Source organism: Saccopteryx bilineata, chromosome 9 (assembly GCF_036850765.1).
Source record: "Saccopteryx bilineata isolate mSacBil1 chromosome 9, mSacBil1_pri_phased_curated, whole genome shotgun sequence".
Lineage (NCBI taxonomy): Eukaryota > Metazoa > Chordata > Mammalia > Chiroptera > Emballonuridae > Saccopteryx > Saccopteryx bilineata.
In genome coordinates this window covers 1626080-1641379 of record NC_089498.1, presented here as the reverse complement: position 1 = coordinate 1641379, position 15300 = coordinate 1626080, and the positions used below count along the sequence as shown (strand labels likewise).

General features: G+C 62.2%; 1 protein-coding gene across 4 annotated transcripts in view; it reads left to right on the top strand.

The window, feature by feature from the left end:
• The window catches only part of ZNF536 (zinc finger protein 536), a 409759-nt gene that overhangs the window by 284497 nt on the left and 109962 nt on the right, over positions 1-15300 (top strand). The window contains exon 6 of one of the 4 annotated variants that reach the window (XM_066243747.1): positions 9468-10340. The exons of the other annotated variants lie outside the window; for them this stretch is intronic. Within the exon in view, the coding sequence (XP_066099844.1) occupies positions 9468-9475 (8 nt within the window). The 3' untranslated portion in view covers positions 9476-10340. Of the gene's footprint in view, positions 1-9467; positions 10341-15300 lie in introns of those variants that run through there. 4 annotated transcript variants of the gene reach the window in all.

The window sequence follows — 15300 nt, the reverse complement described above, 5'->3', positions numbered from 1 at the left end:
GGAGGAGTATTTTTTAACCTCTGAACCCTGACATTCCTTACACGCACCATGGGATTCAGGAGCTGGACTCGGCTCATGATTTAAACTGATATATTTCTCCCCCCCCCCCTAATTCCCCAGGAACTGGATCAAGCAGTTAGAAATATTTTTTGAATTGTCAGAAATTACTAAATGGATTTCTGACAGCTGCAAAAAATATTGACAGCTCCTATCGCTGTGCGGTTCGCTGGCCCCATTACCCGCACCCTAGCTCTATTTTTAGCCACTCAATTCGTTACTTTTGAAGCTGGGAAAACAATATTTAAAAGAAGCAGAAAAGGGTTTTATGTCCGTCCAATTTTTTTCCCCTTTCCTTCTGGGGGAGGAACGTTTCGATTTTTTTTTTTCGTTGCTGTTTTCAGTTTGTGATTGGGGTGTCTTCATTTTTCATGGTTGTTGTTTGGAGATTTTGTCTAAAAGTCTATTTTCAGTCCTTTCAAATTACCTGCGTAGGACCCTAGTTCCTGCCAGGAAGGGGTTCTTCAGAGAGATCAAGCCCTGGCACACTAGCCGTTCATTATTTTTTAAATGAGCTCACATTACGCCATGAGTTTTCCCACCGTCCAACCAGGGCCCAGGGAAGCCGCCTGCCTGGGAGGGCACTGCCCAATGGTGTCCAGGCACCAGGCGAGGGTGGGGGGCGTGTGGGGAGCCCGCGCTGTCTCTCAGTGGTGCCCTGGGCACTGCCCAGACCACGGCTCACAACTCCCCCTCTCCGTTCCCAGGAGTGTGTAGGACCTTTGCTCTGTCAGCCGTTAGGCCCCTGGGCAGCCGAGCCTGGGAAGAAGCTGTGTCCTCTCTCCAGAAGGGGAGCAAGACCTCCGGCTCCCCAGGCTTAGGGCATCCCGGTGGCCCCCCCAGGCGAGGGTCCGGGCCTCCCGGGGGAGATGCCAGCTCTCACCTGCCCTCAGCCGCCTGCTGTCAGAGGGCAGGTTCTGTGGCTCGTCACCTCCCGCGCGCCCCCTCGTTGCCCACATGTCTCCTGGGGTGGGATGGGGACGCCCCCTCCTGCCCCAGGCCTGACCCTGTTCTCATTCTCGTCCCCCCCCCAGCTGGCCCTGTGTCCTTCCTGGCTGCCGTGGTGCCCGGGGCTGGGGGGGCCCTGCATGTGAACCCCTGACGTCTGGAGAGCTTAGACCCCAGGGCTGCGGCATGGGCCCTGGGGGTGTGTCCCCTTTCATCCCTTCTGTCCCTGACATCCTGAGCAGCACTTGCCATAGCTGAAGACTTTGACCCCATCCCCACCCCCGCCCCCGTCGGCTTGACTTTGCAAGGGGAGGCGTGATGTTGGCACAGAAATCAAACATCCCCAACGAGGGGTCCCTCCCCTCACCCCACTCGGAGCGTGCACAGGCTCCAAACGGCCGGCCAGCTCGAGGCCTGGTCTGTGCCAAACCCAAGGATGCTGCCAGCTCCTTCCCATCTCGGAGAGTCTGGGCTCTGGTTCTGTCTGGATGGTAAACCCAGGTGTCCGCTCCGACCCCGAGAAACGGGCTTGCAGGAGAGACACGGGTCTGTCTGTTTCCGTCCTCGTGGACGCAGCCCAGCTACGCAACTCGCTCAGAACACACGGACGCCCCGCAGAGCTGGGGGTGGGGGGCTTCCGACCCTGAGCCGGAGGCTGACACTGGTGCCATCAGCCGCTCCCGGGGCTTCCCTCGGCCTGCACGCCTGCTCCCCGACTTCCACATCTCAGGTCTCACCTTCCTCGGGGTCAGGGGCCCGGCCCCTGGCCAGCGTGCTCTGCCCGTTCCTAGATGGCGCGTGGCTCACTGTGGTGCAGGGCTCGCGGAGGAGAGAGGCCTATCGACCTGTTAGCATGTGGAGAGCCGGGGCGTTAGTTTTTACAAGCTCTTCCCCCAGGGGACAGAACGGTCAGCAGTGTGACCAGATACACCCCTTGTCCAGTCGGAGAAATCTGATGAATGGTTGGGCCAGCCAGTGGCCTGGAGACCCGAGCGCATGCTGAGGGCACAGGCCGGTCCGCACGGCTCTGGGGGCTGGCCGCGTGCAGGCTCGCAGCGCTGTGGACGTGGAGAGCATGCAGACCGCCCTTCCTGCATGCCCTGTGAGCCCGAGGCCGGTGGCTGGGCCGACATGAGCTGAGTCTGGTGAGCAGAGTTGCCCTGAGTCCTCTGTGGAGCCCAGGGCCCGAGCTGATGGGCAGGCGTTCAGGTCGTGTGGAGGGCAGGGCAGTGGAGGTTCAGGTCGTGTGGAGGGCAGGGCAGTGGAGGTTCAGGTCGTGTGGAGGGCAGGGCAGTGGAGGTTCAGGTCGTGTGGAGGGCAGGCCCCTTGCTGTCTGCAGCCTCCAGCAGGCAGGAAAGCCAGGCCACGCCCGGAGAGCCCGTCAACATGCCTGTCACGGGCACGAGCCCGTGTGTCCCGGACCACGTGACCCTGCCCTGCCCCGCCCTGCCCTGCCCCAGGCGTGGGAAGAAGCAAGAGAGAGTCGGGGTCCCTCACAACAGCAGCCCCACATCCACAGTGTCCTCTCAGGTCACAGGTCACGGGGGACTGGCTTGTCTGACCCACAGTGGGGCTGAGACTGAGACACAGGGTTCCGTCACAGTGAGGGGACAGCCGGGATCCCCTTGCCAAAGAGATAAATGAGTAAATGAGGTCGGGTCCGTTGACACTCCTGCCTCACGTGTTCTAAAACACGTGATGACGTGAGCCCGGACAGCCATGCTCAGCTCCCCTAGCGTGTGACCTCCATCCTCCACACTCCCGCCGCCCGTGCGCTCTCAGCACGGGCAGTCTGAAAACGCCCACCGTCTGACCCGCCTCCGCCCAGCGCGGAGCTGGCTCCTCTTTTCTTCAGAGGCCAGAGAGCCGCCCCCTGCGGCCTGCGGTCCCCGGGAGCCCGGCCGTACCACGGTGGCCATCGGACACGAGCGAGCCAGCGGGCTGGGTTCCGGAATGGGCCGCGGGGTCGCAACCCCTGCTCTGGTGTCAAGAGCCTGTGTCGCTGTGAACGCCAACACTGCCCCCCCGCCGGGCAGCCTCAGGGGCCCCTCCCGGGCTGTTGAATGGCAAGGCCAGAGGTGCGACAGGTACTTAGAGGACAAGACTCTGAGTGCCCGACCCCACGAGGCCCTGTCTCCGCCTGAGCAGCGAGACCCCAGGGCGGCACCCACCCTGACGCGGAGTGACTCCCGGCTGTGGAGGGAGTCAGATAATCTAACAACCGGCTCTCTGCCCTAACGACCATTTTAAGTATAAAAGAACGAAATACCAAAAGGTACTTTATTATTTCAAGCATTTAATGCTTAAATAAGAACAATAAAAGAGGTACACAAAGCTAGATTGTTATCAGAGTTCTAAAATATTCATGAAAAAATATTAAATAATACCTGACAAAAAAACAACAAAACTCATTTAAGATAGTTCCACGTTGCTTCTTGAAATGGCTTTCTCGCTTGCAATTTCTTTCCCCTCTGGACGGAATGACCACGACTGCGGGTGCTCAGGACCCGCTGTTGTGCAGATGGACGTTACAAAAGAGTGAGGAAGGTCAGTGTGTGATTGCCACATGGGGCGGCTGCCCAGGCGCCCACCTTAGGGAGGACCCTGATGACAGGTGCCATTTTAACCACCGGCTCACCAAGCTCAACAAAACAGGTATCGGTTCTGCTGAACCCGTGCGGACTGGCCGATTCCCACCACCGGTTCTAGAGCCGCCCCATCCGGGCAGCAGACGGAAAGGAGGGGGTCTGCTTGGCTCTGGGTCGCACCTGCCCAGTGAGAGCTCGGGCTCCTCCCCGGTGGGCAGACTGGGAGGGGGACAGACAGCGAGTGTCGGCTGCCCAGTGAGAGCTCGGGCTCCTCCCCGGTGGGCAGACTGGGAGGGGGACAGACAGCGAGTGTCGGCTGCCCAGTGAGAGCTCGGGCTCCTCTCCGGTGGGCAGACTGGGAGGGGGACAGACAGCGAGTGTCGGCTGCCTCCCTGTGGGGTTGATCCTGAGAGTGGCGGGGACCATGTACACGAGGATGCCATGTCCAGATGTCCACCGGTAGCGGTTGTCCCCTCAGTGCTGAGAAGCATGAACCTTACTGTGCGTTGGCGTCCCAGGGATGCCTGTGACCTCCGTTGGCGGCCGGCCGCGCCAGCACAGTGACAACTACTCCTTGAACTGCGGCAGTTAGCTCTGGTGACTCTGTGATGAGAGCCCATCGAGGGGCCACCCCATTTAGTTTCCACCCGTTTCTGCCCTGGGCAGAAGGCGCGCTCTCCAGGGCAGGGGGTTAGTCCCCTCCTCTGTGCCTGACCAGCGATGGCTGAGGTCTGTGGTCCCTTAGTGATTCCCAGGGGCACAGTAGCCAGGGCGCGTGAAGGCCGTGAGCACAGCTTGTATCTGTGGAGCTCACGCGGTGGGGGGCATGCCGCTCGGGGCAGCTGGCACGTCTGTGGTCTTGTGGCCGAGCCTCGGTTCCAGGGTGTGGCCCTGAGGAAGGGAGGCGGCCAGGAGCGTGGTCTCAGGGAAGGGTGAGGGCAGAGAGACGCAGCGTCTGAGTCCTCCAGGTGGGGGGCGGCCAGGAGCATGGTCTCAGGGAAGGGTGAGGGCAGAGAGACGCAGCGTCTGAGTCCTCCAGGTGGGGGGCGGCCAGGAGCATGGTCTCAGGGAAGGGTGAGGGCAGAGAGACGCAGCGTCTGAGTCCTCCAGGTGGGGGGCGGCCAGGAGCGTGGTCTCAGGGAAAGGGTGCAGGCAGAGAGACACAGGGTCTGAGTCCTCCAGGTGGGAGGCGGCCAGGAGCGTGGTCTCAGGGAAAGGGTGCAGGCAGAGAGACACAGGGTCTGAGTCCTCCAGGTGGGAGGTGGTCCAGGAGCGTGGTCTCAGGGAAGGGGTGAGGGCAGAGAGACACAGGGTCTGAGTCCTCCAGGTGGGGGGCGGCCAGGAGCGTGGTCTCAGGGAAGGGGTGCGGGCAGAGAGACACAGGGTCTGAGTCCTCCAGGTGGGAGGTGGCCAGGAGCGTGGTCTCAGGGAAGGGGTGAGGGCAGAGAGACACAGGGTCTGAGTCCTCCAGGTGGGGGGCGGCCAGGAGCGTGGTCTCAGGGAAGGGGTGCGGGCAGAGAGACACAGCGTCTGAGTCCTCCAGGTGGGGGGCGGCCAGGAGCGTGGTCTCAGGGAAAGGGTGCAGGCAGAGAGACACAGGGTCTGAGTCCTCCAGGTAGGGGGCAGCCCAGGAGCGTGATCTCAGGGAAGGGTGCGGGCAGAGAGACACAGCGTCTGAGTCCTCCAGGTGGGGGGCGGCCAGGAGTGTGGTCTCAGGGAAGGGGTGAGGGCAGAGAGACACAGGGTCTGAGTCCTCCAGGTGGGGGGCGGCCAGGAGTGTGGTCTCAGGGAAGGGGTGAGGGCAGAGAGACACAGGGTCTGAGTCCTCCAGGTGGGAGGTGGTCCAGGAGCGTGGTCTCAGGGAAGGGGTGCGGGCAGAGAGACACAGGGTCTGAGTCCTCCAGGTGGGGGGCGGCCAGGAGTGTGGTCTCAGGGAAGGGGTGAGGGCAGAGAGACACAGGGTCTGAGTCCTCCAGGTGGGAGGTGGTCCAGGAGCGTGGTCTCAGGGAAGGGGTGCGGGCAGAGAGACACAGGGTCTGAGTCCTCCAGGTGGGGGGCGGCCAGGAGCGTGGTCTCAGGGAAGGGGTGAGGGCAGAGAGACACAGGGTCTGAGTCCTCCAGGTGGGAGGTGGTCCAGGAGCGTGGTCTCAGGGAAGGGGTGAGGGCAGAGAGACACAGGGTCTGAGTCCTCCAGGTGGGAGGTGGTCCAGGAGCGTGGTCTCAGGGAAGGGGTGCGGGCAGAGAGACACAGGGTCTGAGTCCTCCAGGTGGGGGGCGGCCAGGAGCGTGGTCTCAGGGAAGGGGTGCGGGCAGAGAGACACAGGGTCTGAGTCCTCCAGGTGGGGGGCGGCCAGGAGCGTGGTCTCAGGGAAGGGGTGCGGGCAGAGAGACACAGGGTCTGAGTCCTCCAGGTGGGGGGCGGCCAGGAGCGTGGTCTCAGGGAAGGGGTGCGGGCAGAGAGACACAGGGTCTGAGTCCTCCAGGTGGGGGGCGGCCAGGAGCGTGGTCTCAGGGAAGGGGTGAGGGCAGAGAGACACAGGGTCTGAGTCCTCCAGGTGGGAGGTGGTCCAGGAGCGTGGTCTCAGGGAAGGGGTGCGGGCAGAGAGACACAGGGTCTGAGTCCTCCAGGTGGGGGGCGGCCAGGAGCGTGGTCTCAGGGAAGGGGTGCGGGCAGAGAGACACAGGGTCTGAGTCCTCCAGGTGGGGGGCGGCCAGGAGCGTGGTCTCAGGGAAGGGGTGCGGGCAGAGAGACACAGGGTCTGAGTCCTCCAGGTGGGGGGCGGCCAGGAGCGTGGTCTCAGGGAAGGGGTGCGGGCAGAGAGACACAGGGTCTGAGTCCTCCAGGTGGGGGGCGGCCAGGAGCGTGGTCTCAGGGAAGGGGTGAGGGCAGAGAGACACAGGGTCTGAGTCCTCCAGGTGGGAGGCGGCCAGGAGCGTGGTCTCAGGGAAGGGGTGAGGGCAGAGAGACACAGGGTCTGAGTCCTCCAGGTGGGGGGCGGCCAGGAGCGTGGTCTCAGGGAAGGGGTGAGGGCAGAGAGACACAGGGTCTGAGTCCTCCAGGTGGGAGGTGGTCCAGGAGCGTGGTCTCAGGGAAGGGGTGCGGGCAGAGAGACACAGGGTCTGAGTCCTCCAGGTGGGGGGCGGCCAGGAGCGTGGTCTCAGGGAAGGGGTGCGGGCAGAGAGACACAGGGTCTGAGTCCTCCAGGTGGGGGGCGGCCAGGAGCGTGGTCTCAGGGAAGGGGTGCGGGCAGAGAGACACAGGGTCTGAGTCCTCCAGGTGGGGGGCGGCCAGGAGCGTGGTCTCAGGGAAGGGGTGCGGGCAGAGAGACACAGGGTCTGAGTCCTCCAGGTGGGGGGCGGCCAGGAGCGTGGTCTCAGGGAAGGGGTGAGGGCAGAGAGACACAGGGTCTGAGTCCTCCAGGTGGGAGGCGGCCAGGAGCGTGGTCTCAGGGAAGGGGTGAGGGCAGAGAGACACAGGGTCTGAGTCCTCCAGGTGGGAGGTGGTCCAGGAGCGTGGTCTCAGGGAAGGGGTGCAGGCAGAGAGACACAGGGTCTGAGTCCTCCAGGTGGGAGGTGGTCCAGGAGCGTGGTCTCAGGGAAGAGGTGAGGGCAGAGAGACGCAGCGTCTGAGTCCTCCAGGTGGGGGGCGCCCAGGACCGTGGTCTCAGGGAAGAGGTGAGGGCAGAGAGACGCAGCGTCTGAGTCCTCCAGGTGGGGGGCGGCCAGGAGTGTGGTCTCAGGGAAGGGGTGCGGGCAGAGAGACACAGCGTCTGAGTCCTCCAGGTGGGGGGCGCCCAGGAGCGTGGTCTCAGGGAAGGGTGAGGGCAGAGAGACACAGCGTCTGAGTCCTCCAGGTGGGAGGCGGCCCAGGAGCGTGGTCTCAGGGAAAGGGTGCAGGCAGAGAGACACAGGGTCTGAGTCCTCCAGGTGGGGGGCGCCCAGGAGCGTGGTCTCAGGGAAGGGTGAGGGCAGAGAGACACAGGGTCTGAGTCCTCCAGGTGGGAGGCGGCCAGGAGCGTGGTCTCAGGGAAGGGGTGAGGGCAGAGAGACACAGGGTCTGAGTCCTCCAGGTGGGGGGCGGCCAGGAGCGTGGTCTCAGGGAAGGGTGCGGGCAGAGAGACACAGGGTCTGAGTCCTCCAGGTGGGGGGCGGCCAGGAGCGTGGTCTCAGGGAAGGGTGAGGGCAGAGAGACACAGGGTCTGAGTCCTCCAGGTGGGGGGCGGCCAGGAGCGTGGTGTCAGGGAAGGGGTGAGGGCAGAGAGACACAGGGTCTGAGTCCTCCAGGTGGGAGGCGGCCAGGAGCGTGGCCATGGCCCATCTCGGGAGCCAGACTTGTCTTCCAGCTGGCGGGCCCCCACCCTCCGCATCCTACTCTGGGCAAGCCGAGGCCTCTCTGGATAGGCTGCCCGGGGGGGGGGTGAAGCCCACTTTCCTGTCACGCTCTTTGTGTGACACAGTCGTCCCCAAGTGGGCCGCCGATATCCCTGATCAGCTCGTGCCCAGTGACTGTGTCCAGGCCCTGATGCCGGATCCCAGCGGGGGGGGGGGGGGGGGGGGGGGCGTTTGGCTTGTCCCGGAGGCCAAGGACAGATCCCGTAAGTTAGTGCAGACCACTGCCCCATCCTGCCTGCCCTGCTCTGCCCTGCTGGCTGCCTGACGGTGGGACAGAGCATAGGGTTTGTCCCCAGGGTCCCCGACAGAAGCCAGCAGCCTGGGTCGGCTCTGCCCAACCTGACACCATGCAGAGTGTGGACTGAGGGTGGCCCCTGAAGACAGGCCTCTCCCAGTCCCCTCTCCTCCTCCTCCCTGGCCCTCCCTTTTAACTGAGTGGGCGTGTCGAGGGCGTGGTGTCGTTCACACTGCAGAGCTGGGGTGTGACTGCCCTTGTGTCTGCCAGAGGGTCACCCCTCCCTGCAGAGCAGACAAGGGGATGGTGTCTGCACGTCGGCAGACCCTGGTGACATGTGGCCTCGTTCGTGTTCCTTCGCTTGGCAGCGTGGCTTTGGCTCCAGAGGCTGCTGCCTGAACCCACAGAGCCTCCGGCGCGGAGGGAAGGCCACTGGCTTCCCTTTTGGCCGCGGTGTCCATGTCCTCTTTGGACAAGATGACCAAGCCCGGGGGCAGCAGGGCTCTTTGGTTCAGTACACATGCACATGCATCGGGTACTCACATACTCACACGTGTGCACACACATACTCATGCTTGCACATACACACACATACATGCATGCACATGCACTCACACACCCTGACATTCTGACACATGCACATGCTCACTCACACTCCCGCTCACACACACTGACACACACACACTTCTCCCTGGTCATGACTTCAGACTGTGAGGCGGGAGAGAAGGCTGGGGGTTGTCAGAACCGACGGCCGCATCCCTGGGCAGAGGCACCCCTCGCCCGCAGCCCGGCCACCTCTCCACGAGCCGCAGCAGGGCGACCCCATCACTGTCAGGAGCCGGGGCCGGTGTCCCGAGCTGAGCTTCCTGTTGTTGGGGCTGAACCGACAGGGCCGGTGAGCACCCACAGCCACCCAGACCCAGGCGGCAGCCGGCGGCTGCAGGGAGCTGGCCTGTCCTTTTATATTCAGATGTTGTGTGCAAAGCCCAGGTTTCAAATGAGTAGTAATTATCTCCTCTTACTAAGCAATGATCAACAGCACCTCTCTGCCTAATTGCCAGCCCGCTCTAATCACACACCCTGTTCTTGCTGTCGCCAGCGACGGGGTGGGGGGCGACTTTGTCAAGATAGCGTCACTGTCCTCATTCCCTTAAACAAGTGGGGCGGGGCCTGCCCTGGCTCTCAGATCTCTAGTCTCGCCCACATGGTTTCTGGCTCGTTTAATGAATCTGCGCATTTTCTTGCAGGTAAGTGACACCCCGTCCTAGTCGGTCTAGCTGGACTTGCCCCCGTGTGCCCCTGCTCCTCCGTCGGTGGCTCTCGCAAGCCCGATACTGGTGTAAAGTCAAGAGAAGACACGTACACGTGTGCGTGTTGAATAGATAATTGCGGTTGCATAGGTATGTGGACACACCGGCCCACCACCTACAGAGTGGGCAGTGAAGAAGCAGGGACCCCAGAGACGCTGCCCCATCTGTTCCCTTGTTGGTCACGGGCTGTCGGGGCGGGTGACGCACACGGGAGAGAGCTCCCGCCCAACCGGGCCTCCCGAGGGACCAACGCCGGTGAAAAGCCCACCCGGGAGCGGGGAGGGAGTTGTGTGGGGAGGTCCGGCGATGCCAGCCCCTGGCAGCCTCTCTGGGTGGCCCCAATGTGGTCCCGTGTCTGAGTGCCCCGTGCTTTGTAACACTTTAGAAGAATTCCGAACAGTGCAGTCATCCCCTCCTCCCTAGTCTTTAAGCAGTAACATTGCTAGTGTAACATTGTTGGGTGGTCACAGGAACCAGGAACGGTCGAAGGTCGGGCTCCAGGGACGGCACCTTGACTTCCTGTCCGCAGCGGGTATGCATGGGTGTGGCCGAAGCAAATACCTGCAGGCGTGGGCCGGGTGGTGGGGGCTTTGGCACCGAGGGAGGGTGCTGGGGATAGGAGGTACGTGAATGTGTTCCTGGTAACGAAGGCATGTCCGTTGTAATAATTGTCGCTTTCTGAACAAGTGTCAAACTGTATCTTTTAAGTGTGCTGTGTGCTGAGTTACAAGTTAGGTCACTTACGAATGGAATGTAAAACAGTTACTAAAATGCTTCATAACTTACCTTGGTGTTGCCAATAAAAACGCGGTGAGACAGCAGTCCCGTTTGTGAGTCGTTATGTTAATTCGTTCGATGACACCCGCCCCCCCCCATGCCCCTTCTGCTCGCTGCCCCCGCCTGGGGTTGCTGCTGTTCTGGGGGCTGCTTGCTGGGGGGACTCACTGCATCTCTACCATCTTTCCAGGATGCCCCAGGTACCAGTTCACAAGCGTGCACGTGGGTCAAGGACCTCGTGATCTTGGGAGAGGGCAGCTCAGGCAGGTGGGGAGAGCTGGATGGCACAGGAGCATCTCCCTGGGTTACATGACTTCATGCGTCTAGACCCCGACTGCTCCTTTGCCCTGTGGTGGGGCACGGGGACCCAGAGCGTGCAGGCTGCCCCAGAGAGTGGGTGCTGTGCCAGGCAGAATTCACCTGTGCCCGCCCCTGCCGTCTCACCCTCCTTCCCCTGGTGGCTCCCCGGGACTGGCCCCCGCCCTTGGGTTCCACGGAGGCCCGGCTCCTCTGTGAGCGCGCTTGGTTTAAGAAGCTCCATTTGCAACGTCAAGGAGGGGCCCCAGCGACCCCTCTGAGTAGACCGGGGCCCCCTCAGGACCCCTCTGGACCAGCGTCCCCCTCCTGAGACGTGGGTGGGCGGGAGGAGAGGGCTCTCTTGGTGGCATCTCTGCTCAGGAGTTGTAAAGGTGGTCCCGGGCGCTGGTCACCTGTCACAGGCTCTCTGCACACCGGGGACCCTTGCTGACCCCAGGGCACCAGCCTTGCCCGCTGGGTGGGGGTGGGGCTCAGGGCTCCAGAGCAGTGTGAGTGGCCGGGCCTTGGGGAGAGGGGTGCACTGCGGGGTGCCGACCCCCCATTCCGGCGGAGCCCCTGACCCAGGTCTCTGTGGCTCTCTCTTCTCTCCGCGCTCCCCGCCCACTGGCCGGTCTCTGTGTGGTCCTGCTCCCAAACAGGGCGCGGTCCTGAGGGCCTCCCCGGGGAAACCTCTCAGGCTAAGAAGGAGCCTGCTGGTCTCAGTCTGTGAGCAGACTCCCAGCCCCTCTTTCATTTCAACGGCCCCCCAGCCTGCTCCCCGCCCCCAGCCTGCGGCCCAACCTCCTCAGATGCCCGCTCACCCCCACACGGTCTTGGGAGCATCCTGCCCGCTGGGTGGGGCCGAGTGGACTCAGGGCTCTGCAAGGAACTGGCTCTCTTCACAGCTCCTTGGAGGGGGCTGGCAGTTCGGTTTCCTGGGACCCCCCCACGATTATGACAAGCCCCACCTGTTTGGGTTGAGACTTGGGGTAACCACAAGTATCATCTGTTGGATTGGATCTGCCTCCAGATGTGCAGCCTAGATCTGTCCTCCCCAAGGGGGTGGCCCTCTGGCCCAAGGGGACGGGGGGGCTCCTCTGTAGTTGGGGGCGCAGCCTCAAGGAGGTGGCTGTGCCGAGGAAAAGAGAGGGACAGTCTTCATGCCCACGTCCTCATGACACGTGCCGGGGACAGGGGAGGTTTCTATGATGAAACTCAGCTGTTCTCAAATACAGATCTCAAGCTGGAGAGGTGCTTATTGCTTGTGTGGTCACTTTATCTCAAAGACACATCACGGTGGTCAAATCACGGTGCCGGCCACGCAGCTGCGCCCTGTCTGGGGAGATGGTGGGTACTGTCACCGCGGAGGCCGGGGGCCCCAGCACAGCTACTCGCTACGAAAATATCCGTTTGTGCACCCAGACATGGCCGCCGGTCCTTGGAGCCTGATGTCGCTGTGTGCGGAGTTGACCAGCCCCACCCATAGACCAGTCTCACTCACACACACGCACACACACACGCGCACACACGCACACACACACGCGCACACACACACGTGCATACACACACACGCACATACACACACGCACGCACACACACGCGCATACACGCACACACACGCACACACACGCGCGCACACGCACACACACACGCGCACACACGCGCGCACACGCACACACACACGCGCACACACACACGTGCATACACACACACGCACATACACACACGCACGCACACACGCGCGCACACACGCACACACGCGCGCACACGCACACACACACGCGCACACACACACGCACACACGCACACACGCGCATACACGCACACACACACGCATACACGCACACACGCACGCACACGCGCATACACGCACACACACACGCGCGCACACACACGCGCATACACGCACACACGCACACACACGCGCATACACGCACACACACGCGCACGCACACACACGCTCACAGGGTTAAGTTTTCTTTCTGAACTTCTGTGGTTGTCAAATTAACGTAGTATGCTCTCAATTATCCATATAAAAGGAGAAAAAGCGACCAAGCGAGCAAAGAAAATTTGCAATTAATTTAACAAATTATTGCTCTTTTTCTAGGAGGAACAGTTGGTTTTCTCGGTTTGACTCGAGTGTTTGTGTGTGGGGGGGTAGGGCTGAGGGCAGACGGGCCACACCCCTCGCCAAGGTGAGCAGGCTCCGGGCGGAGCTGCAGGCCCGTGATCAGGGGTGGGCAGTGCCAGGCTCTTCCCGGTCAAGGAGGGTCCGTGCATCCTCCCAGTCTCCTGGGACCCCGTGGCTGACCTAGTCGGGTCTCCCAGAGCTAACCCTGAGACGGGGCCAGGGGCTCAGGGAGGGGAGCCCAGGAGGCGTGGAGCTGAGCCCAAGGGAGGCCGGGGGAGGGGCGGGGAGCTGGCACAGGAGTCTAGTGGGCGGGGCCGCCTGGCAGGCATGGGCGCGGCCTCTCTGGGAAACCCCCAGGGTTCTGTGTGCAGCTCCCCTCGGCTCTCGGGGTGAAGCTGGGTGCTGCTCCACCAGCTCTGTCGCCCGCATTAGGCATGGGTTCCCACAGCCACCCTGTGGCCAAACGTCTTGTTATGACCAGAGAGAAATGAGAGGTTACTGGCCGGCCAGGGGTCGGAAGTGGCGGGTGAAACATAAGTGGGAACCCCTTGGCCCATGAGGGTTTTCTCTTTTTTTTTCCCCAAGTGAGAGGAGGGGGAGATAGAGAAACAGACCCCCACATGCACTTCCACTGGGACCCACCCAGCAGGCGACTCCCATCTGGGGTCGATGCTCGCAACTGAGCTGTTTTTAGCACCTGAGGCATAGGCTCCATGGAGCCATCCTCAGTGCCCGAGGCTGATGCACTTGAACTGATCAAGCCATGGCTGTGGGAGGGGGAGAGAGAGAGAGAAGGGGGGGGTGGAGAAGCAGATGGGCGCCTCTCATGTGTGCCCTGACGGGGAATTGAACCCAGGACATCCACACATTAGACCAACACTCTACTATTGAGCCAACTGGCCAGTCAGCCGAAGAGCTTTCACACCCCTGGTGCACTGCCAAAGGTCACCGGTCTGGAGAGGCCAGAACGAGGCACATTCAGCCACTGAATACTGAGGCAGGCACGGTCACCCAGCTTAGGGACAGGCTGACACAGGGTCAGGAGACAGTCACTGAGCTCCAGAGAGCTCGGACAACCTACTCTTTTCGGGTGCCATTCCCCATTACGGAAATGGAAAGGGGGGGGCACATAGAAGAATCCCCCCCCCCGCCCCTGCCCGGGCCTCACACTCTGGGATTCACGATCTCTTCTAGCCTGAAACTTCTCAGGTGACCCTCTAGGGCCTGGTCAGCACTGGCGTCCCGTGAACACTCATTCCACGGGGCCCCAGGTGTGGGCACCAGGTGGGCCTTCCCACAGGGGATGTGTGGACACATGGGACTTCAGTTTGGGCAGGACGGTTCCTGTCAGGGGCGGGGAGCCCATGGACACTCGCCTCGTGTGGGGGACATTTTCGTCACATCGTAGGAGGAGCAGTGGTTGGCTCCTCTTTTAATCCTGGGCGTCAGTACAGATAGATATAGATATAGATATAGATATAGAAGATACAGATACAGACTTTAAAGAGGGCGTCAGTGCAACTCGACTCTGGGGCCCGTGGAGGGGCAAGGAGACCTTTGACACCTTTCCCTTCTCCTTCCTCGGCCTCCCGTGTTCACGGCTGAGCTTGAGAAGGGGGTGTTTCTCATGGGGATGTTTTCCGAAGCCCTTACCAGACCCCGAGGAGATCGTCTGGTGTCCCTCGGGGCTGGAAGCTTCTCCCGGGGTAGTAGGCCCTCCTGGGTGTCCCCGTACCTGGTGATGCCCAGAGGAGACCCCTCCCCGTACCCGGTGATGCCCAGAGGAGGCCCCACCCCGCATGCCTGAGGCGCAGGACACGTCAGGGTCCCAGCCCCTTCCTCACCTGTGACCTTCCCACCTCCCAGCCCCCGAACGGCTGTTGCTGGAAGTTGCCTGTCTGGGCCGGAACGAGCCACCTCCCAGCGAGCACCCCTCCGCCCTCGGCTTCGCGTGGGGTTGACTGATTTGGCGGATCTGTGTTCCCTCACCCCGCCTCCAGGGAGCAGAATGACAGGAGCAAGTGAGCTGGACGAGGACGAGTTGCCCACCTTGAAGTTATTTTAGGATTTCTGTGGCCATGCAGGCCCTGGGCAGAGCTCCCACGCAAACAAGGACCCCGCGGAGACCTTGCTGAGGGGGTCAGTGCAGAACCAGCAGGGTTCGCATCCACCATCCTGGCCCGTGTGGACGCATCACGCGAGGGCCGTGGGGCTCCTCCCGTCCCTGGAGGGAACACCTCCCAGGGGCCCCGTGGGAGCCTCAGGGACCCCGTTCCCAGGACGAGCAGAAAACAGCCGGGGGCTCCTGTTTCTAAGGAGGCGGAGGGTCCCCCGTGAGGTGTGAAAACCCCGGGCGGCCAGCCGGTGGCAGCAGAATTTCTGTTCCTTCTTTTATGCGGGAACTTGGGACTCCACCTGTTGTCTCCAAGTCGCACGCAGGGCACTTGGTTTTAGATCACAGGGGGACGTGTTTGAGGGCCTCGGGGTGAACACCTGGATTCCCCTGACGGGAGTGGGGTGTGACCTCACGGCTCTCAGCCCTGACAGTGGGTTCCCAACAGGCTG